At 41.4% G+C, this 25,053-nt stretch overlaps 1 protein-coding gene across 1 annotated transcript in view; it reads left to right on the forward strand.

Moving 5' to 3' along the window:
• The first annotated feature begins 1,666 nt into the window (after positions 1 to 1,666).
• LOC145415971 (ionotropic receptor 93a-like) overlaps positions 1,667 to 25,053 on the forward strand; it is a 33,401-nt gene continuing 10,014 nt past the window's right edge. Inside the window, exons 1-3 of the mRNA XM_080285073.1 lie at positions 1,667 to 1,863; positions 3,640 to 3,763; positions 7,638 to 7,798. Coding sequence (XP_080141199.1) covers positions 1,667 to 1,863; positions 3,640 to 3,763; positions 7,638 to 7,798 — 482 coding nt within the window. The remainder of the gene's footprint in view (positions 1,864 to 3,639; positions 3,764 to 7,637; positions 7,799 to 25,053) is intronic.

The following is a 25,053-nucleotide window of genomic DNA, read 5'->3' on the forward strand; positions in this document are numbered from 1 at the left end:
TGCTGTATTATTCCTTTCGCCAATGAAAATATGATGGCCTGGTAAATTAAACTCCGCTGGAAAATCTCTGCTCAGTATTTAACCACGATTCTGTTATACCTATTACATCATAAACTTCAGCAAATATGAGCCTCTTGTAAGAAAATTTATTACATCGACTACACGCCTTTACAGAAGGAGCTTAAGATGTATTTTCTCTTCCGATGTGGGGAGCTTACATTATGTATAGTGTTATCAGACTGTATGATATCTATGTTAGCCTCTGGAGATGATTTTTTTTCTCCAGAAAAAAAAAAAAAAAGTACTGCATCACTGTGCAGACAACAGAGATGCGCAGAACCAATGACGTTCAAGTGTAGCCCATAGTTCGAGAATAATCTTTGCTGCTCAAAAGTCGTTCCATGTGTTAATGAACTCCACGCCTTAATACAAGCAAAGTGATTTGACCCTATCATTTCTACTGAATCCTTTACTGATCAAGACGTTCCCTGTGTGAATCTTTGGGACTATGACTGAAATTAAAATGTTGGTAGTTTTCTCCTTGTAGCACCAAATCATCTTTCTGTATTTCTCCATCAGCTTCTCTGATCGGGTTCCCAAGACCTGTCATTTTGTGCATGCTCAGAAACATCGCCCAAAGTCCAAGGATGAGATGGCAGGATGGGGTGAAGAGATATAGGAGAGGAAAGAGGGTGAATTGAAGGGAGGGCAAAGGATAGGGTGACATGGAGACGATTTGTATGTGGTCACTCCTTATGGAATTAAGACAGTCTGATTTTATATAAACAGAAAGATACCGAGATAGACAGTGCTACAGAGACAGAGATGCTGTCAGCGTTGTTGTGATTCATTTGTGCTGGCGACGATAAAGAGGATGAGTCCTGTGCACGTGAATATGATGATGTTTATAATGATGACAATGAAGATTCTGGTCTTATGGGCCACAAAGGCTATTTTGGAGACACAGTACATCCAGTTTACCGACAAGTCATATCATCATCATTGAGTCTGTTCGCCCACACAACTCACTCAGGTCGCTTTACTAACTATACGAGTAGAGATGAGTCATCCACAATATGGGGTCATTTACTTTGTTATGGTACCTTCACAAGTGCTCTACGGCTTATTACCGTACCACACTTTTCAGACGAGGCAGCACGTTTCTTGCACTACAGCTACTTGAAGTAGATGAACAGGAAAAAGTAAAATTACCAAAGGAAGTATGACCAGAGTAAGTGAATCAAGTGAACGAGTAAAACTAGCACAGATAACTGAGAAGTTTCGTCTCTGATTTTTAAAAACCTCATTGTGTGTGTGTGTGTGTGTGTGTGTGTGTGTGTGTGTGTGTGTGTGTGTGTTTTGATGTAAGCTACATCTTTCAGATTTTACATATGTATATTACACTGTTGTCTGGTACATTAACAAACATAAATAAACCTTGACAAAGTTTAGGAAAAATATATATCAGTGTGGAAAAATAAACACTGAATGTGACCAAATGGATTCAAAAGCTAATCAGTTTGTGCATGATATGACTACAATTCTTGGGCAAACCGACTGATGTGTGCGTGAATGAACCGTAAATGTTGGCCGATACACTTGAAGGCGAACTGATCATAAATCATGTTACCTGCCAGAGATAGACGTGGTATCAACGCTGCTGTGGATGGTCCGTGCGCTGCTACGCCAGTCGGTGCCCCTTGTACCATCCTCTCCCGGTACTCAACCTTTCCTAGTGTGCTGGTGGCTTGTGTCGCTGGTGTTGGCAGCATCATTCGTCTCAAACATCATTGCATACATCACTGTTCCTGCTGCACCAAAGAAAATAATAACTATGAAAGAGCTGGCAGATTCTAAACATTCGTAGGTCTATTTCTGTTGCAAATATTTAGTAATATTGCATCTTAAATGTGCACCTCTCTGCGCTGGAAATATTTAAGGAGGTGGCTCGTCACAGCCAGGTTCAAATCCAACTACTTTAAAATCGATAAATATCATCTCTTTCGAAATTAATTGATATCAAAATAAAATTGGCAAATACAACACGGAGAATAATAAAATGCAGTTTCTTACCTTCCTTGAGTGATGTATTTGCGTTGATAGGACAGAGGAAACTCACTGACATCTGTAGCAGTGAAGAACTTACAACCAGCATGGAGTGTTTCGTTGTTGGATTGTGGGGTGTTTCCTATGCACTGCCTGATGATGCATGGTAACACGGTGGTAGTAGTCGTATAATATTTTATTCAGCTAAGCGCCAAAGATAGTTTCAGAATATATTTGTAAGTGGTACAAATTATTCTTAAACATTTAAAATTAATACTTCTTTCATGTACTAAACCAGTAACGTTTTCACCCGTACTCAGTACTATGTTAACAATAACAAGGAAGAATGACGCAGATACCTAAATAACAGAATATTATATCATTATTTATACTTCATTCATTGATCATAGCATCTTCATTTCTTTTTATCTCCTTTATGAATCTTGGTATACTGTCATAACAGTGTAATACTGCCATTTTTACAGACAGTAATTTTCTTATCGTACACGACGGTATAGCATGAATTATTAATTATCCAAATTTCTAGTGCTACACATACAGTATCCCGATTTTTCACTGATCACATTCTTCATGGATAGAGAAATACCATGATGAAAATAATTATTTATTGATGTACCACACTGGTCAAGCCCACCATTACCACTGTCCCAGTTTTCTAAGTCACTACTCTCACTAGATTTTCAAGCCATGTCTTGAAGTTTCACATTTTCCGCTCCACATGATGCACAGTCACAAACTTCACCTCTTTCTGAAGTATTAGGCATCACATTACTTCAGTCATGATGCTCCTGCACTAATACGCTGTCGTCCAACCCCCAACACACATGACAGGGATTCATTGTAGATGTTAGGGAGATGGATGTGCTGAGAGGTTGTCGCATGTCCTTCCACAGCAACCTGGCTACACGTGACTGAGGCCTAGGAGAACAGTGAATCACCTTGAGCAGCCAATTCCGGGCAGAAGATTAGTCATGGTGCACAAGTTGCGAGACTTCGAACTGTGTTGCAAAACCCTTGAATATACTTGGTATTGAGCCTGCCATACCACATTAAAACGACCAGAACATGATAGAAAAAAAAAAAAAAAGAGTCCTGTGTTGATGAGTTAAACATCATTTATTAAATAACGTGAGGCAGTAGTGAAACTGTATATGTTTTGAATATATTTTATCTTAATATAAAGATGCAGTTTTCAGCAGTTTAATAATTAAACACTGGGTTCAAACATTGGTATAAGATTATTGCAGACTTATCCCTCACCCGCTTTCCCATGATTATCCCAAGGTTGTATTAACAGTGACAAAAGTTCGCTTATATTGCTATTTCTCACATTCGTCTATCGGCTAATATTCTTAAGCTGAGATGATCGGTATTTTTTTTTTTTTTCACAGTAATTCTCTTTGATATGACGTGTCATTGAGGGAAGTGTAGATCATAACCTAGGTGTGAAGCAGACACAGTGAAATAGTAAGCAACTTCTGTCATGGCTTGATATGGGAATAATATAATCCTTACAATATGCTGCTGTTAAGAAACTCATCTCTCACATGAATTTCTGTTGTTCTTTCTTAGGCTGTATATGGGCGACTACGGAACATTTCTGCCCGAGTACCTGGCCACTTCACCAGACCCAGTATACCGCCGACTCTCACAAAAGCTGAACCTCATCGAGAATTATGACGAGCTGGAACATTATGTATGTAGTTACTGCATTTTTCAAACTTCCATATCAGTCTTAATCGCATCCTGTCAGTAGAACAGATGTATTGCCTTTCGGATTCACTCTTCAGTGCCAGTTTCAGAGGTGTGCAATGTGTGGTTCTGAAGGACGCCATCATTGGCACTACATATGGAGGAACTGAATAAAATGAAAAGAAAACAGTGAGAAACCAGAAACCCTATAAAAATCAGTGAGGAGAAAATAGAAAACCGTAACTTCATTATGATTTACATAAATTAATATTTCAGTCTCAGTTTATAATACACATTATCGCCTGCCTTTACAAGGCGGAGCGATAATGCTTTTGCCCGCCTCTGTGTGTGTGTGTGTGTGTGTGTGTGTGTGTGTGTGTGTGTGTGTGTGTGTGTGTGTGTGTGTGTTCCCATTATATCTCATGAACGGCTTGAACTACAGTATCAACATGAAACCTTCAGGGTATCAAGATATGGCCAAAATCTTGGACGAGTTCGAAAATGGGCACTCGGGGTCAAGGTCTAGGTCACCAAAATGGCTGCCAAAGGTCAACTAATTTTTATCGCCTGCCTTTAACTCCATTATATCTCATGAACGGCTTGAGCTGTCAACATGAAACCTTCTTGGTATAAAGATATGGTCAAAATCTTGGACTTGGCCAACAGCATATTCTAGCAGGCAATTAACATTCGGCTCCCGAATTCTTTTCTTTCATTATTGTACTGTTATTTCAATCAAGCTACCGATTCCGTGAAGGTTATTATCGACATTTCCTTTAACTTACTAATGTTTTTGGCACAGAAAATCTCATCTGATAGCTGGGTCCAAGAGTTAATTATCACCACTTATTATACGTAGTTTACGATTCTGTCTTGACAGTATATTTGCATGCTTCCTGCAGTCTCTCTTGTCAGTTATCTTCTTCCTTCCCGTTATAAACCTGTACATCATCATCATATGCACTTCTTTTATTCTTTGTTCAAACTTCGGTAAATTTAATCTCTTCAGGTATATACCCACAGTATGGCTACTCTTTACATTTTATCTTTTTTTTTTTTTCAATATTGCCTGTATATCTTTTTTTCTTCAATGTACTGACAATGTAAATGTGTGGATAATCGAGCGAGGAGAATTTTATGCTTGGCGCAAGAGTGCAGAGACGCTGGGGTATTCATTACTCAGTTTTGTCAAAGACCGAGTTGTATAAGAGACGCGTGGACAGAGGTACACAAAGACAGAAAAGTAACAGCTGTAAACAAACTTGAGAGGTTACACGAGGAATAGATGGTGGAGTATAAGAGAGGAGTGGAGGAGCAACTGGATGGCAATGATTTGGAGCAGATGGAGAAGGTGGAAAGTATGTGTGAGTTATTCACAGAGGAAATCTGTGCAGCCTGTGAGGTAGTTTGCAGGGTGATGACGGAAAGGAATGAAAGAAACACCTTGGGAGAATGAAGAGGTGAAACTATCAGTTGGAGACATGAAGAAAGCATATAGTGACTGGATGGTTAGTACAGGAATGGAGAATGTGGAGAGAAGGAAAAATTATTTGTATTTTCAGAGGAAAAGTGAGATGAGACACTGGTAAGAGAGTCAGAAAAGAGAAGAAGAAGCGTTTGAGCTAATATGAGTGTACAATCGAGGGAATGTAAGAAACTATGGGGGGAAGGAAGGCAGAAAGTAAGACAGGGTGATAGGGGCAGCAGCAAAAGGAGTGAAGATAAAACTGGTAGAATATTGGTGGAAGAAAAGAAGTGATCAGAAAGAACAGTATAAGTACTGTTGGGTATACAGAACGAATGTAGTACAGGTAAGCTACAAGTGGGTGTAGAATGACTGGCAGGAGACAAGTGAGAAAGGAGGAGGAGATCACTGGGATGGAAGTGTGCGAGCTACTGGAGAAAGTCAACATGAAAAAGAAAGAAGTTTGATGGAGTGTTTGGTGAAATACTGAGGTAAAGTAGTTATTGAACTGAAAGTGTGTGGACTCGTTTGGCACTGTATGAAGATGAACGAGTGCTGGTTTGCGGATCGAAAAAATATACAATATGTAGTTGTAATAAATTATAAGAAATCGGGTTGAATATATGTTACGAAGGAAGTGCCAGAAGGTTGATTTTCGGATTCTATAATGTTTCTAATTTTCCGCCAACATAGTTGGAGACAGGGGCGTACCCAAGGGGGAGGGCCAAAGGGACCATGGCCCCCCCTGAAATTTCCTTCCTTGTAAGAAAATAAATGTGACTTGCATTAGATTTTTTTCTAGCCACAATTTTCATTTGTATGCCCCCCCCCCAAAAAAAAAATATATATATATTCCTGGGTGCGCCCCAGGTTGGAGGAAGTAATAGATTCAACGCTGTTTGGCTGTTTGCTTGTTTGTTCAAATATTCAACAAGTTATTGGTGGATTTCAACTAGAAGTTTGTGAATATGTGTATCATGGGCCAAAGGACAGTTGATTAAATTTTGGTTGTGATCTGAGTTCCAGTCCTGGCTCAGAACTTTTTTTTTTCCCCACAATATATCTCAAAAAGCTATCGATGGTTTTCACTTAGGCCAAGAGAGAGTTGATTAAATTTTGGTTGTGATTGTCTGGTATAGGCGCTGGCGGAGGCATGCATTCTCTGAGTCCTGTCTAATTTATAATGATAAGGTCTCTGCTTTAAGTCATCCATATTCGCTGATAACATGAGGATTGGTAACAAAGTAGATAATCATAAATAAAGACTGATGGTTCAGTAAGGTCTCGATTACTCTTCATTTGGGCTCAAACATGGTAAATAGGCTTTAATAGTGACTAATGCAAATTCCTATACATTATACTGGTAGTAATAAAAAATATTCCAAGAATATTACTCAACACATGAATGTAAACCAAGAATAAAATTTGCAAAAAATATATATATATATATATATATATGAATGATTTTTGAACCAAGTCGTCAGTGAACAGACACAATAAAGAAATCTGAAACTAAATGGATGTATAAGCAGGGCATTTCAATTCAAATGAGAGAATATTGTTATCAATTTTCACATTCCTTAGCACGTCTGCATACAGTGTATTGTGTACTTTTATGACACTATATTACAAAAAAGATATTGAGAAACTAGGGGAAACCCAGTGAAGAGTAACAACAATATACCCAGATCAAGGAACAAATCATACGAAGAGAAACTAAACTATTTTACTTGCCAAAGACAGACTACAAGATCCGATACAAGTATACAAATTTTTTAAAGGACATGAGAGTATGGTAGTCGATAAATACTTCACAGTAGTTCGAACGAATTACACTTGAGATAATGGATAAAATATTATTGGGAAGAATTTCCAGTAAGAAAGGCAACAACAACAAGATTTCAACGTGGTTGTAAAAATGTGGAACATATTGCCTAGGAATGCAGTTCACTGCAATATTTTAATAACTTTTAAAAATGTTTTGGATCAGTACCTACTGTTGCTCGGAATCCCCAGCAATCATGTATGAGCAATTAGGAAAAAATGATTAATTGTTTTCCTCTCTTTCAGATCGTGGAGAATAGAGAAAAACACCAATATAATTAAATTATGCTGCTTGCCCCTTGCAGCTTAAGATAGTTTAGAATATAACTCATTCTTTCAGTCATTTATATGAAATTTCCTTCTCAAATTTTCTGTGCTGCTTGGTGAACATTTTCACTTTTTTCCTGGTGGCCTTGGTTGGAGGGTGGTAGGTGGATGTGAGGCTTTTTCTTTTTAGAATCCGTATCATGACCTTATTGATTTAGATATCATTAGTCGCAGTCATCTCTTAAAAACAGCCTAAAAGAGATCGTTAGGTCTGTTGTGTGTTTTCCTTTGTACTCCTTATTAATTATCCTGGCTGACTCAGGTACTCAGCAACGATGGAGCTTTCCTAGAGTCAACTAACTACGTGGAGTACACTGTAGCCAAGTGGCACACTGATATGTACTACGTGGAGGAAATAATCTACCCCGTCCAAATAGCATGGATATACCAGAAAGGAACACCATGGGTCGCCACTTTCAACTGGTAAGAACATTAATTTAAGGCCATAAGGTTTTGTATAATCCAGGGAACCAGTTATTACAAGAGAGATTAACCATAAAACCTGGAAATGAAGGTAAACATACTCCAACTTGCTTTGATCTTTAAGTGTTTAAATTATTTAGGTGATTGGAGTTTCTTGCTCACATACTGATATGTAGAGTTGAGCCACAGATCACTCACCTTAAATGTCTGAAACTATACTCGCCACCAGGCAACTCTTCGCCTAAGCCCTGCCCCTCCTCAATCACCGCCATGAGATTGGATGGGGAGGGGTAGAGTTTTAAAGATAAGTTACTTGACAGAGGGTATAGTAGCCTAGCCCCGGGCACCTACGCACCTAATGAACCAATAAAGCATGAAGGAAAAAGAAAACTTCTATTCTGTTCAAATCACTGAATGAATACAGTCTGAATCAGTAACATACAAGAGGATATTGGCATGCAACAGACTCAGGAACACATCCTATGGGATCTCCTTTGTCAACAAGAATGTGATTCTTAGTATGTGAAACATGCTTTACCCCCTGTCCTGCGGGTATGGTATTTATATCACATGCAGCAGAACGGGCAGAGCTATGACATATATAGTATACCATACAACCTCATTCACCAAGCTTTGATATTGTAACAGAAGCTGAATCAAAGAGGGATAGAAACAATAAACCAAGGAGAGGCAGAGTGGTGGCCCCCAGGATTGACCCCACTAAGCTGTCATTATGGGATTAAGGTGTCCCGCGTCTGACAGCTCTCCTGACCTTTTTTCTGAACACCTGTTCTCTCCTGGGACCTGGCTTGACTCTTTGTCTTCCCTCGACTAAAAATGCCATGGCCCAGGACCTTCGTGGTGAAAAAGGAGCATGATCCAGCACCCTAGCTCCACCCTTAATCCCTGGACCTCACCAGTCACCGATGTCGGCGCCACCAGAGAACTCCTCCTAATCATGTTGCTTGGAGGAAGCTGGGCTGAATGAAAAGATGCCGAGAGAGAAGGCTTCACACACACTGTCATCCCACCACACTTCGTTCACACACGTTCAGTCACGTCTTGGTGACAATGTTTTTACGCATCCTTTTACTGCACTTTTGTATACATTTAGCTCACATTCTTACAGTCCACTTTACAAGTAGTCTCCATACGACTTTCACACTTACCTGCAATCACTCCACAACCTCAGTTAAGAAGTGCCGTCCTGCCCTCGTCCATGGTATGCAACTGTGAGTACACTACTGCTCTACAAGTGTCTGCAGCTCTAGCTTAGCTCTAAGTCTCTAGTTATTTACGTGTTAAAATGTCCTGTGTTTAATCAGATTTGTTTACGTAATATTTCTCCCTTCTATTAACTCACTGATCGGACTGTATGATACCGTTGTGGATTCTCCTTTGATAATTTGCATTTTGAACCTGTTTTTCCCCCTTTTGCTCTTGTGTGTGAGGTAGATTTTAGAATATAATTTTGTACAAAAACCGACTATTGAGCCACTTTGCTTCCACCAATATTGTGTGATTGATTGTATTGAGTCCAACCCTACCTTGTGCACATGACAAAATTGGCGACCTTGCCAGCACCTATTTCATATCCACACCGACAATGGCATACCTCTCCCAGGAGTCAATACTGAACTCACGATATTCTCCCTGCATTCTGTCCCCAAACAGAGAGTTAGCAGAAATACAAGGCACACGCATATCTGTTCACCTACTGTGGAAATCTCACTTACTCCTCCATAATGAATGGCAATGGCCCTATCCAGCGACACGGATGGTAAGGCATTCCTGGATCTCAAGCTCATTCCCTACCATCTAACTGTGCCTCATTCCCCTCACACAAAGAAGACATAACTCTTGAATCTTGTGCTGCAATGGCTCGGAGGTAACAAACCCTCTACGGATCCATCCCCCAGTCATGAAATTCAACCACGGACACTCACGAAGAATCGACTGCCCAAAAACAACTCAATAATAATCACAGTACTAGTCCTCATTCCTGTGACAGTGTTTCCTTGGAGTTAGCCCGAATGCAGCTACACAAGCTAGAATTAAAAACTCAACTTTGGCAACAGGAGATGGAGTATGAGCTAAGATTATGAGAGGTTGAAAGCTCATCCAGCCTGCCTACCAGAGTAGCTTTTGATTTTCACCGCAACATTAAATTGGTTCCAAAGTTTAATGAGCATGATATCAGTAAATATTTATGATGTTCAAGATGATAGTGGTTCCAAAGTTTAATGAACATGATATCACTAAATATTATGATGTTCAAGATGACAATGGGAAGTCTCGGGTGAACAAAAAAAAAAAAAAATAGATTATATTGCTGCAGAGTGTACTGACTGTAAAGTCCAGATGGCATTTGCTGAGCTATCTGTAGAGCAGTGCTTGAATTATGAGGAGGTATAAAACTGTATCTTGAGAACTTATGACTTAGTCCCAGATGCCCTCCGCATCAAGTTCAGGACCATTCCTATGACTAGAGACAAGACTCAGGTGACGCATCCCTGTACTATCACAGATTTTCTTGATAGGTGGCTGTGTGTCAAGAACATAAACAGTTTCTCAGCCCTTAATCCGTGGATTGTGCAATTACCTTTTTTTATGCTGCCCCATGGTGTGCAAAGAACGAACCTGAAGATAAACATCCAGGGCATCATCTGGTGAAATGAAAAAAATCTCTCTCTCCTTCTTTGTGTAGGGCCATGTATAAGTTTACGTACGGGCGTACTGAAAAAATGGAAAAAAAAATCTTTTTCGTTTCTATTTATTATAAATTTGAAGATAAACATCAAGGACATCATCTGGTGAAAAGAAAAAATCTCTCTCTCTCTCTCTCTCTCTCTCTCTTTGCGTAGCGTCATGCGTAAGTTTGCATAGGGGTCGAGTTGTTTATGGTGATGCACGGCCAGCACAGCCTGTGCTGTGGCTCGCAATGAGACGCTACCCAGGCTGAGCTGTAGCTCGCAGCCCACGTGTTAAGGAGATGATAGCTGTTGAACAATTCTTTAATAGCAATGATAGATATGTTACTACCCATTTGATCGAGCAGGACATTTGCACTCTTTCTGAAATGGCAGTCGCTGCAGATAATTTCTCTTTGCTGAATATGCATATTTACATGGCGCAGAAGTTTATAAGAGGTCGGAGAGTAGATAGACCGGCATTTGTAAACTCCCCTTCTTGGAAGTTCAAGTCAGCAGAAAAGGACACAAGTGTTAAGTCTCCTAATGCCACATTTAGTAGGCCGGATAAGGCCTGCGGAAATAACTTTGCAAAAGGGTCAGGCAGAAGTGTCCGAGTATGCAATTATTGTAAGACGACAGGGCACTCTGAAGCATTGTGTTGAAAGAGGCATTGGATGGACCCAAAGGTTAAGCCAGTGGGCTGTTTAAACATCAAGGCTCACATTGGCACCATAAGGGAATAATCTTCCATTGTAACGTGTGACATAACTGAAGTAACTGAGGAGACTAGCAAAGAGCCTGTAGGTGTCGAGGCTCCAGCTAAACCCGTGTGTTGTGCTGCCACTAGTGACATGATGGAAGTGTTATTTAATTGTGAGGATAATGACACTAGTTCTAGTTGCTCGAAGCGTCCTCCTTCCAAACGTAGTAAGCAGAGTGACTCCTCTGGTGGATATGCCCCCTTCTTGTCTAAAGGTGTACATACAGGAGCTTCCCAATCCCAAATGTTGAAAGAAGTAGTGCCAAAGTCAGACCCTGCCGAATTTGTGGTCCTTCAAGGGATCAATGCCAGTACTGTATTAGCAGCCTTCTTTTGGAGTTGAAGTTAAAGTCACCCCTAGTTAATGGAACAGTCCATGTGGGAATAGTTGAATGACTTCCAGTGGAGGGAGTCACTTTTCTTATGGGTGAAAATTTTGCTGAAGGATAGGTGAATGTTGTTCCCTGTGTGTCCATGTACCCTTCAAGTGATGATATGGCACCAGATTTAGTGCCTGATTGTGCTACTGTGTTCCCTTCGTGCATTGTAACTAGGTCTGTGATGGGTAGAGTCTGACCATGTGAACCCTGATGACCGGAGTCGAATCGTCAATGGGGCTGACAGTTACATAGAAATAGGCACTGAAAGTAGTGGCGAGAATGTTGGTTTAGCAAATACCTTTCTCATCGGACTACTTGGTTCTGAAGAACACGATACCCTGTAATGATTCAATCTTGCAATTAGCTGAGCTACAGCGAGGTGACCCTGAGTTAGCACCTATCTTTGAAGTTGCAGGAAGAGAGGGAGAATGCGACAAGGAATTGTCGTCATGTTATTGTCACCAACAGTGGGATCTTGGTGAGAAGATGGAGCTCTCCTAGAGTGGTGCATGATCAGGAATGGGAGAATGTATATCAGGTGATGGTACCAAATGCATATCACCAGCAAATCCTCTCATTAGTCCATGATTCCACATTAGCCAGACATCTAAGGGTGAGAACAACACTCTCGAGTGTGGTGACATTTTTTTATTGTCCTGGGAGGTGATGTCTCCCACTATTGTTGCACCTGCCATACCTACCAGGTAGTAAGTAAAAGGAACAAGACAATCACTGCCACACATTTAGTACCTTTGCCATTGTTCGAGGCACCCTATCCTAGAGTCCTCATTGACATCTTTGACCCTCTACCAAAAGGCCCATCAGGTCACCAGCACATCCTAAAATTGATTGACATGTCCACTCGATATGTTGAAGCCATCTGTCTTAGACACCCCACAGCTACGGCAGTAATACGAGACATGCTAACCATTATCATCCACTTTGTTCTCCAAAAGGATGTACAGATGGACCAAGGTAGCAACTTCACTTCCAAGCTATTCAAGCAATCTCTAGATGAATTAGGTATCCCCCAGATCACTTCAACCATGTATCACCCCCAAAGTCATGGAGCCCTAGAGAGATATCACTGAACTCTTGAAGCAATGTTGAAATAGCTGTCTGTGCAGGAAAAAGCCTGGGATAAATGTTTACCCTTCCTGTTGTTAGCAGGGATAGAGACATTGAGTGAGTCTCGAGGTTACTCCCCCTTTGAATTAATTTTTGGTCATGAGGTGAGGGGTCCCTTAACCTTCCCGGGCACAATGATGCGATTCTATGGGTGTTTCCTGGTAAAAGCATATCGATGCGTATCAAGTGACAAAGCAGAAAAAAATCAGCAAAAATTATGTTTTCAGCTAAATCGATTTGCATCAAATTTTGGTGCGTTCTAGCATGCCAGTCTCACGTCCAAAGTGAATACTTGGCAACACTGTGACTGCTCAGATGGGACAATGTGCATCGGTAATCCTCAGTACCTCATGACCAGAGGGGCTGATGGGTAGCACTGCATCAGTCATCCCTTTAACTCCTCCATTTTCCCCCTCCTGCCTGAGGCAGAAGCCGTGATTGAAATATTATGATTTTATAGTGTTTTTGACTATACTGTGAAGTGATCGTGTCTATGGAACATAGATATATTGTTTGTAAAGAACTGGGGTCCGTTAGCAGCCATTAGGCTTAGAGGCAGGAATCAGGTTTGCTATAGATGGGTTTGGCACTCTGCTTCATCCTGCCCATAAATGATGTGAGTATTTTACCTATATAGTGATGCCAATACTTATATTGTGTGAAACATACAGGGTATGGATTAGTGAAATAATTGAACTAGCAGGCATTATGTATGCCATAGAGATACGCCATAGTCGGTAAGGGAACAGGCGGTCACGTGTGCCATAGAGTAGGGAAGGGAATGATGGAGGAGTTTGGGATAGAATCATTGTGATAGTGTTTTATATTGCATATGGTATGTTGGTATGTATAAAATAGTGCAGCGAGTGTTCATCAAGAAACATTGCGTGCATTGACTGACTCAGCGCAAACCTAACGCAAGGATCAGAGACAACAAATACACCACACAACAACAGACTTCAGTGGAAAGGTATTGTACCAATCTCAGATAGTGCTCTATTGCATATGATTTAGTGTGAAATATACGTATAAAATAGTGTAGCGAGAGTTCGTCAAGAAATACTGTGTGTGTTGACTTACTAAGTGCAAACCTAGCACAAGGATCAGAGACAATAAATAAGCCACACAACAACAGACTTAAGTGAAAAGTATTGTACCAGTCTCAGACAGTGCTATATTGCGTATGGTTTAGTGTGAAATGTATGTGTGTTATGCAGCGAGTGTTCGTGGAGAAATCTATTGTGTGCATCGCATGTGTTAGGCAAATGTAGCGCAAGGGGAGAGAACAAATACGCCACACACACACACACATTATATAACTACTCATCTTCAAACCCCTCAAAGTCCTGCCAGTAGCTCAATCCCTCTGGAGGAAGTGAGTTATCCGTAATTTGTTGATTTGTATATTGACCTATTTCTATATTTTTTTACACAAATAAGTATTGTTTTTTACATATACACACATGAGATGGAAGAAAGTTCAGCCCCAGCATCAGTACCTAACAAAAGGACTAGTGGTCATGTCGAGTTTCTGACAGCACTATCAAAAAGCTTATGATATAATACATGTGTACTTTGAATACAACACAATAAAACCTCTCAAGCAAAACTATGTAGGTGTGGGTAGGGCAGTGGAAGAGATGGTTTTTATCACACTTGCTGGCGAGGAGAAGTATTCTACCTTTGTCGTCCATTTACTCGAAAAATATTGGACGTATCGATTTCGTGAAAGAATCATGATAAAGGGCATAAAATTCTACATATGTACATGAAATAATAATTTAATATCTTTGTTAAATAATCGTTGTTACATAGCCGGGAATATAATGGTTACTATAGGTGCATGACGAAAGTGCAGCAAAGCATGGGTACCCAATACTTTTTTGCGATTTACTCGGAAACTATGAGGTGCATAAAAAATCTCCGAATACTCTGAGAAAGCCCATGAAATTCTACACAAGATTATGAAATAAACACATAACCTCTGCAAGAAAACTTTTGCACTAGAGCGACCTGAACAAAAAACAGTTACCTGTAGGAAATGACTTTTAGTTTTTAGCTATTTTCTCGAAAACTAAAAATCGTATCAAAAAGCCACGCTCTTTATTAGAAAGCTGATGAAATTTTCTTTCTAAACATCTAATAACAGTTTTTTTTTTTTTTTTTGTATGGTGAAAAAACATTCGAGCTATGATGTCGGGAAGTCAGAGTGCTGTTCCAGAGTGTTTATTCACACTGGCCTAATTTTAGAGCGGCCCTAGTGATAGGGGGCAGTGTTTGGAAACGACCTGTACTGTTGTTTGCGGACGATACTGTGTTCTTAAGCGAAGACGAAGGGGAGCTGCAAGGCTTCGTGGATGAGTTTGGGAAAGTGTGTAGGAAACGGAATCTAAAGGCAAAAGGAGTGAAGAGTACAGTTATGGTCTTCGAGAGAAGTGAAGACAGTGAATGTACAGTGAGGCTGGATAAGGAGGAAATGGAAAATGTGAGTGCGTTTAAGAGCTTGGGTAGTGTGGTGAGTAAGGATGGAAGTTTAGAGGGTGAAGTGCTTGAAAGGGTGCAACAGCGAAGAAAGGTTGCTGGTTCCTTGAAAGCAGTGATAAGAAACAGGGAAGCGAGCACTGAAGTGAAAAAGCTACTACATGACAGTATTGTGATACCAACTCTAACGTATGGAAGTGAAGCTTGGACCTTCTTGGAGGGACAGGAGTCATGAGTGAGACAAGTGGAAGTGACTTATTTGATAGGTGCATGTGGATTCACATGGAGAGACTGACAAATGAGGAAGTGAGGGAGCATTGTGGTGTGGATGTGGATGTGATGGGAATTGTCAGGAGAAACACACTGAAGTGGTTAGGACATGTGGAGAGGATGGAGAGTGAGAGACTGATTGAGGATAGTATATGTGAATGAGGTGGAGGGGGGAGAGAGGGAGGTGGAGGCCAAGGATGAGATGGAGATATGGAGTGGAGAGGATTATGAGAGAGTGGGGTGTGAGCTGGGAGCAGGGCAATGGAATTGCGGAGGACAGGGCGACATGGAGGCGATTTGTTTCTGGCCACCCCTTACAGAATTAAGGCATCTGACAATAGATGGATAGATTGACTAATATACTTTTATTCCTACTTTTTTTTTTGCTTGGAGGCTAGAACAAACATCAGCTGATAAAATGATGTAGTTTTTATGGATATATATATATATATATATATATATATATATATATATATATATATATATATATATATATATATATATGTTTGGGTGGCGAAAATATGGCGAGAATACATGTTTTCATAGGCACACGGGGGGGGGGGGTTGGTGGAGACGGGGATGGAATAAAATAGTGAGCCAGAATACTTAATGAAACTTATCATGCACGAAAGGTTAAGTTAGTGAAAGAACAGTGAATCCAGGATAACTCTCAAGTTAATCTCTTAGAGTATGTTTTCAAGTCCAAGGAGAGATTGTTAAGATGTATGGAGCTAGAATCTGGAGTCCTCTCACACCCGAATGAAGTGGTATGACCCCTCTCACAAAACTGTAAGTAGACAGATCCAGTCAGGAGATAAAGTATTGTTCTTATTGCCAGTACTAGGTCATCCACTGCAAGCAAGTTTCTTGGGCCCATATAGAATAGAAAGTAGAAGTGGAGATGTTAACTTTGTCATTCTGGCCACAGATCAGAGAAAGCCCAGAAGTTTGTGTCATGTCAAGATGCTAAAAGAATACCACAACAGAGACGAGGACGGACCATGTGCTGCATGTGTGATATCAACAAGCGAGACAGAGGTGGAGACAAATGTTGAGGAATGCTGTTGGACATCCGTCAAGACATCAAGCTGGAGAGATACCCCACAAGTTTGGGCTACCTTGTCCAACCAGCATTCCCATTGCTCACCGGAGCATCAAGAACATCTTACTGCTCTCCTTAGCAGGTATCCAGACGTTTTCCATGAAATCTAGGCCGGACCAAGATGGCAATCCATGACATTGATGTGGAAGATGCGTGCCTTGTGAAGCAGCCACCATATCATGTCAACCCCAGGGAGCAATCCATGCTCCAGACGGAGGTCGACTACATGCTGACTCAAGCCCTGATCAAGCCTAGCTAGTCCCAAGTCTTCTTTGATTGTCCTCGTCCCTAAGCCCAGTGGGTCACATAGGCTGTGCATAGACTTCAGGAAGGTGAATGCCCTCACAAAAGGAGACACCTACCCTCTTCCTCATCTTGGTGACTGTGTGGATGCCATAGGTAATGCACAGATCATCTCCAAGACTGACTTAACCCATCCCTTGCGAGTGTCATGTATACATGTTGTCCTGGGGCCGTCCGGGTGACACGTATACATGATCCTGTGTTCCGCGGCATTGTTTGAATATTCCTCAGTTATTTCCACCACACACAGCCACCGGCAACCCTCCTACACACATCTGAGTCATGCTGCAGTTACCTGCATATCTCCATGATGGAAAGATCTATGCAAAAAATTTTCACTGTGTCTGGATCCTTGGCTGAGTGCCTGCAGCCACCGGCTTCAACACCAATGAAGTCCAAAGGCCAGAAAAGAAAAGGCCTTAGTGATAGTGCGATAGGGAGAGAACTTGAGGTGACATTATCGCCAATTGTGAGTAGAAAAAGTGACTCTTCCTCTCAGGAAAGTGACCGCCATAATGAGTGTCGATATTTATGCGTCATGTGAGGAGGGTGGAGGATGTGACTCCTCCACTGTGAACCCACTGTTTCCCCCTGTACATTCATCTGCTACTTTTGATGATGGGAATGGTTCAAAGGGTATTGATAATCCTGGAGAGGGGGATATTGGCATGGATGAGGAGATGGAAGAGGAGGTAGGGAGTGGAGAAAGGCAGGAGGTGGAGGAGGGAGAAGGAAACGAGGTGTGTCAAGCCTTGCGCCACCCCTCTGTCAGTTTATTTGAATAATGGAAGCAGCAACTTTGTTTCATGATGAAATCATTGCCATATTTTTTATTGAAAGCTTTCTTGTGTGTATGTTTTTTATGATGAAAAAGTGTAAATCACAAAAAAAAAAATATTTATAATGGAAAATGTAGTGGATGGAGAAAGGGAGGAGGGAGGAGGAAACGCTGTGCCTCGCACCACAGCTCTGTCTGTATACATGAATAATGGAAGCAGAAAGTTTGTTTCATGATGGGATCAGTGCCTTATTTTTTATTGAACGTATTCGTGTGTGTATATTTATAATGATGAAAAAGTCTAAATCCCAGGAAAAAAAAAAATTCTGGTATAGTAGAAAATACAGTATTTTTGATCATGGACAGTATGTGAATAACTATTTTGTTCATAATAATTCTTTTTAGGATTTATGTAGAGTAGTAGTAGTAGTTGTAGTAGTATTGGTAGTAGTAGTGGTAGTAGTAATAGTAGTGGTAGTTGTAGTAGTAGTAGTAGTTGCTGTTGTAGTAGTGGTAGTTGTAGTAGTAGTAGTAGTTGCTGTTGTAGTAGTGGTAGTTGTAGTAGTAGTAGTAGTTGCTGTTGTAGTAGTGGTAGTTGTAGCAGAATTAGTAATAATAGTAGTATTTGTAGTAGTTGTAATACCCAGATTTCTAGCTGCACAGTGGTGCCAGAATCGAGCGACAATGCAAGCCAAAAATAAAATCCATGTATGTTTGTGTGTGTGTGTGTGTGTGTGTGTGTGTGTGTGTGTGTGTGTGTGCCTGTAAGGCGGTGTGGTGGTGAGGCAAGCAGGCAGCCTGCATCAAGGTTGCAGCTATGGTTACCAGCCTCCCAGCTGCAAGTACGGCCGAGTACAGAAAATATTTCACATAAATAATGTTTGTGGTGGATTTTGGTCTTCTGGAAGTGTTATCAAAGTGTTATTACTGTGGAGGGCTAGCCTAAGCCTTATTTGTGTCACTGAACCTCTGCCACGCAGACACCAGCAAGAAAAACTACAAAAATTGCCCTCTTTCCCCACTCAATTACTCTCTCTGCACGCACTTCACGGACTATCTGATATAATCAGCGTTAAGTCAAAGGATTGATGAGTATTATGACACATTTTTAAAAAATTTTCGTTAACTATTAACTGAGATATGAAGGTTTAAAAATAGACGATTTTCACAATTTTCTCAGGAATGCCCGACTGCGGGAAGGGTTCGCCAGAATATGTGCCGGATGGGATGGGTTATTGAAAGTTTATTGGCAAGTCCCTCTCTCTCTTAGAGCACAAGACAGCTCTGCTTTTGTTGTTGAAGGTGAGACATGTAAGTGTACGGTTATGTCCTATGACATGAAGAATGTCCCTGCTACCTTCCAATGACTCATGAATGACCTCACGAAAGAGATCCTTAACTGCCACACTTACATTGATGATATCATTATATTTAGCACCTCTTGCCCTGAAAACCTACAGTACATCAGTTAGAGAACTTATTGCAGAAGTTGTCTGATGCAAATTTAGTCTTGAATGTGTGTAAGTGTGACTTTGTAAAGGCTCAAGTGGAGTATTTACGCTATCAATTGGCCAAGGAAAAATTAGTCCTTCTCATTTTAAGGTCACAGCAATCACCTACTCCCCCCATCTAAAGAATAAGAGAGAACCTCATAGATTCTTGGGTATGAGAGGATATTATCGGAGATTCATAGTAAACTACTCTGGCTTAGTAGCTCCCCTCACAGATCTTTTCAAGAAAGACACTAAATTAAATTGGGATCAAAATTGCGAAGAAGCCTTTCTCGAGCTAAATCTACCTTGTCCCACAAACCAGTACCAGCTGTAGATGCCAATGATATTGGAGCTAGTGCAGTGCTATCGCAAGACAGTCACCAAGGAATAGAAATGCTAATATCATATTTTATCAGAAAGTTCACCCCTACTCAGTGTAAATCTAATATACTATAGCAGTAGCCGTGTGTCTGTCATTGTGTGTGTGTGTGTGTGTGTGTGTGTGTGTGTGTGTGTGTGTGTGTGTGTGTGTGTGTGTATTTTGGACAGTCGAAATTACACATTCAAATCGCACCAAAATTGGTACAGCAATTGCAAAACATTCGCTGATGTGAAAAAACTTGGTTCCATCACGGTTGAAAAACTTTTACTATATTTAATGAGCGATCACATTTGGACCAAAAAAACGGCACTCCTTGTGCCCGGCATAGGATCTCCGTAATGTTTGCCAACAGGTACAACTAAAGTATTTTGGACTTGTGTTCAGACAACTTGAGTTCCATTCCTGCAAATAACACGATCAATTTGTTAGCTGCAAAAAATCCAAGTGACAACGTTACACTAGAACAGCACATAAACGCGAGAGTCCTCCCCAGGAGCAAGTGCGAGGGGCCAGAGGGGCAATGGGCACTTGTACTTCACTATAGAAAAAGAACTGTTAGCTCTTATCTTGGCATTACAACATTTTACGGTCTATGTTGGTCCAGGACGACTCCCATTGCAACTGTGCACCACACACCATCCCCTTAAGTTCTTACCCAACTTGATGCACAAGAACCAGCATCTTACTAGATGGACTGTAATTCTACAGGAGTATTTCCTTAACATTAGGCATATAACTCAGTGGCGGATTATTTGTTCTGCCTTTCATAGCAGACGAGTTTCTCCTCTGTCAAAACTCTTTCTCAGGTTGGGAGGTGTAACGGAAGCTAAACTCCCGTCCTAGGTGGAGAATGGATGAGACAGAGTGGCAACTCCTAGGACTAACAGCACCAAGCTGTCATTATGGGATTAAGGTGCCCCAGACTAACCCACTTAAGTCACGTCTGAAAGCTCTCCTGACATTTGTTTTGAACACCTGTTCTCTCCTGGGGCCTGACCCAACTCCTTGTCCCCCTTCGATCGGAAATGCCGCTGCCTAGGACCTTCGTGGTGAAAAAGTAGCATGGTCCAGCACCCTAGCTCCTCCTCTAATCTCTGGACCTCGCCAACTGCCGACACCAGTGCCACCAAAGAACTCTTTGTACTCCTGTTGGTTGGGGGAGGCTGGACTGAATAAGAAGGTACAGAGAGACCAGGCTTCACACACACTCTCTTTCCATCACACCTGGTTCACACATACACAGTCACGTCTTGGTGACCCTCTTTTTACACACCCTTTTACTACACTCTTGTATACACTTAACTCACATTTTTCAAGTCCACACTACAAGTGGCCTCCACACGACTTCCACCCTTACCTGTAATCACTCTTCAACCTCAGTTAACTCATTGCATCTGGCATATATTCCCGCCAATCCTTCTCCTAGCCAGGCATTTCTGAGTAGATCATCTATTTTTAAACCTTCATATCTCAGCTAATACTTAACCAAAAATTAAAATTAAGTGCCATAATACTCATCAATCCTTCGACTTCAAGCTGATTGCCTCAGCTTTTGTCTCATTAACTCTCCTCCTCTTACTGACTCCCTTCAACCTCTGTCTCTTCACCGCACTGTTGCATCTTTATCTCTTTTCTATCGCTACTTTAATGGTCACTGCTCCTCTGAACTGTCTGCTTGCATTCCTCCACCTCTACGACGGGCGCGTAGCACCCGTCTGGCAGCAAACTCTCATCCCTTTTCTGTCCAACTCTCTAATGCAAGAGTTAACCGTTACTCCCAGTCTTTCATTTATGCAACAGGTCAGCTCTGGAACTGTCTCCCTCTGTCTGTATTTCCTGCTGCCTATGATCTCCAGTCTTTCAAACGCAGTGTGTCCAGGCATCTCAAAATGATCGGATCTTGAATTTGGCTCTCTATTGTATTTTGTTTTTCTCTTAGAGGGAACTGTTACTGCGGGCTCATGGCCTTTGGTTCCTTCTTCCTTGCATAAAAAAAAGAAAAAAAGATGGTCCGTGAAGTGCGTGTGGTCAGAGAGTGATTGTGGAATAGGGGCAAATTTTGTTGTTGTTTTTTGCCCGTGTCCGTATGCGTGGCAGAGGTGCAGTTACACAACTAAGGTTTAGACTAACCGTCCACAATAATAACACTTCCAGAAGACCGCAATCCACCACAAATACCATTTCCGTGTATGTTTTCCAAAAGTGTGGTATGATTGCAGCTGTGAGTCCAGTATCCATAGCAATGACCTTGAGGCAGGCTAGCTCAGACACAGGCCCTTGCACCAGGTTGCCTCACCACCGCTCCACCACCACCGCCTTACACACACACACACACACACACACACACACAGATGTATGTTTGGCTTGCATTGTCACTTGATTCTAGCACCACTTTGCCACTAGAAGTCTGTGTATTACAACTACAAATACTACTACTACTACTACTACAACTACTGCTACTACAACTACTGCTACTACAACTACCACTACTACAACTACTACTAATACTACCACCACTACAACTACTACTAATACTACCACCACTACAACTACAACAACAACAACTACTACTACTACTACTACTACAACCATACTACTACTAATACATAAAACCTAAAAAAACTGTTGTGAACAAAATAGTTTTCACGTACTGTCCATAATCGAAAATATTTTCCACTACAACAAAAATTTTTCCTGTGATTTGTATTTTTTCATCATAAGAAGTATACAGATGCAAAAACGTTCAGTAAAAAATAAGGCACTGATTTCATCATGAAACAAACTTTCTGCCTCCATTATTCACATAAATAGACACAGCAGTGGTGCAAGGCTTACCTTACCGCATTTCCTCTCCCTCCCTCCTCCACCTCCTCCTTTCTCCACCTCACTATATTCTCTATATTTTCCACTATAAAAGAAAAAAAAAAATCCTGTAAATTGTACTTTTTCATCATAACACACATACACACATGAAAACTTTCAATAAAAATAAGACACTGATTTCATCATGAAACTAACAATCTGCTTCCATTATTCACGTAAATTGCACAGCGGTGGTGCGGGACTTCCTGCACTGTGCTTCCTCCTCCGTCCCTCCTCCTTTTCTCCACTCCTTACTTGCTCTTCCATCTTCTTTTCCGTGCCAATATCCCCCTTTCCAGTATCGTCAATACCCTCTGAACCATTCCGATCATCGGAAAGAGCAGATGAACGTACAGGGGGAATCGATGGGCGCACAGTGGAGGACAAACATGATCTATCCTCCTCATGCAACGCATAACTATCAAAACTCATCATGGCAGTTGCCTTCCTCAGAAGAAGAGTCACTTTGTCCATTCACAATTGGCAATAATGTCACCTCAAGTTCTCTCCCTATCGCACTATCACTAAGGCCTTTTATTTTCTGGCCTTTGGACTTCATTGGTGTTGATGTCAGCGCCTGTGGGCGCTCACCTAAGGATAGCCAAGGATCTGGACACAAGTAAAACTTTTTGTGCAGGTCTATCCATTATGGAGATATCCAGGTAACTGGAGCGTGACTCAGTTGCGTGCAAGAGGGTTACCAATGAGTGTGTGGTGAAAATAACCCACAAAATATTCAATGCTGCAAAACATTAGATCCTGTGTGTGTATCACCCAGACGTCCCCAGGTTGTCACGTATACATGCCACCCGGCTGTGATGGGTAAAGAAGTGCCGTCCTGCCCTCATCCTTGATATGCAATTGTGAGTACACTTTGTGGACTGATTTGAGATTGTATGGACTTGATGGTAGGTTACTAAAAGGGGTGAAAAGTTTTTATATAAATAGTAGAGCGTGTGTAAGAGTGGGAAATGCTGTGAGTGATTGGTTTCCCATGAGAGTGGGGCTGCAACAGGGATGTGTGATGTCGCCTTGGTTGTTTAATATTTACATGGATGGTGTTGTAAGGGAGGTGAATGCAAGAGTTTTAGGTGGAGGTCTGAGTCTGGTGAATGTTGATGGTGGAGAGTGGAATCTGAAGCAGCTGCTGTTTGCAGATGATACTGCACTGGTGACTATTTCAGAGGAGAGATTGAGACACTTGGTAGAGGAGTTTGGAAGGGTGTGTGAAAGGAGGAAATTGAAAGTAAATGAGAATAAGAGTAAAGTGATGAAGTGTATGAGGTTGATAGATGGTAGGGGGATGAATATAGCTTTGAATGGTGAGTTGCTTGAGGAGGAAGATTGTTTTAAATATCTAGGGTCACATGTTGCTGTGGATGGAAGAATAGATGCAGAAGTGAAGTTTAGAATAAATGAAGTAGGAAAGGTGCTGGGAGGAATGAAAAAAGTGTTTAAATATCGTTCGCTTAGATTGGATGTAAAGAGAAGGCTGCATGAGGGTGTTGTGGTACCAACTGCATTATATGGGGCTGAAACATGGAATATAGGTGTAGCAGAGAGGAAAAGTTTGAATGTAATGGAGGTGAGGTGTCTGAGGAGTATGTGTGGAGTGACGCATATGGATCGGGTGCGAAATGATGAAGTGCGAAGGAGAACTGGAGTTGTTCGGGAGATGGCTGGTAGAGTTGAGCAGAGGGTGTTGCGATGGTTTGGGCATATGGAGAGAATGGATAATGAGCGATTGGTGAAAAACATAACTAGATCTGATGTGAGAGGTGTAAGGCTGAGAGGAAGACCACGAATAGGATGGATGGAGAGTGTGAAGAGAGCGTTGGATGCGAGAGGAATGTCTGTTGAGCAAGGAAGAGTGGCTGTGCGTGACAGAAATAAATGGAGAGAAATTGTGAATGAATAAGTGATAACGCAGCCCTGAGGGGATATTCTCCCGCATTTGGTCTGATCAGCTAGTCAGGTCAGGTGCGGGTAAGGGGATGGGTCTGTTATGATGTGGCAGGGGTAAACCGGTTCTGCTGTCGGGCCCTGCTGCGGATGTCACTGATTGCATTGAGCAGTTGACCCCTGTGCGGTGTGGTGCGGTGAGGATCTGTCCGTTCTCCCCTTGGGGCTAAGATGCGAATGAATGTGTATGAATGGATGAGTAAATGGGGAGTGTGTCGTCCTGTCTCGGCTACCTCCCTTTCCTTGGGGGAAGCAGCCTAGGTATATAGACAGATAGATAGAGTACGCCACTGCCCTACAAGTGTCTGGAGTTCTAGCTTAGTTCTAAGTCTCTAGTTATTCAGGTGTTAAGGTGTCCTGTGTACAGTCAGATTTGTTCACGTAATCTTCCTTTCATTAATTCATTGATCATAGTTGTACAGTGGACAGTAAACACTTTTTATTATATACAATGTGTTCTAGAAATGCATTATTTAGGAGATAGACGACTATTACGATATGCAGCAATACAGCGTCTGAATTAACATAATTAACGATATTGATCCATTGACTACAGCTGTATCATATATGACATCTGAGTCCAAAAGGCTTTGACTGCGGCTGTATTATATATGTTTCCTGCTTTCAAAAATTCCGCCATCAGAAATGGCATGAAATAAAT

Source organism: Coenobita brevimanus, chromosome 104 (assembly GCF_032717465.1).
Source record: "Coenobita brevimanus isolate Jiangsu-jjx chromosome 104, ASM3271746v2, whole genome shotgun sequence".
NCBI lineage: Eukaryota > Metazoa > Arthropoda > Malacostraca > Decapoda > Coenobitidae > Coenobita > Coenobita brevimanus.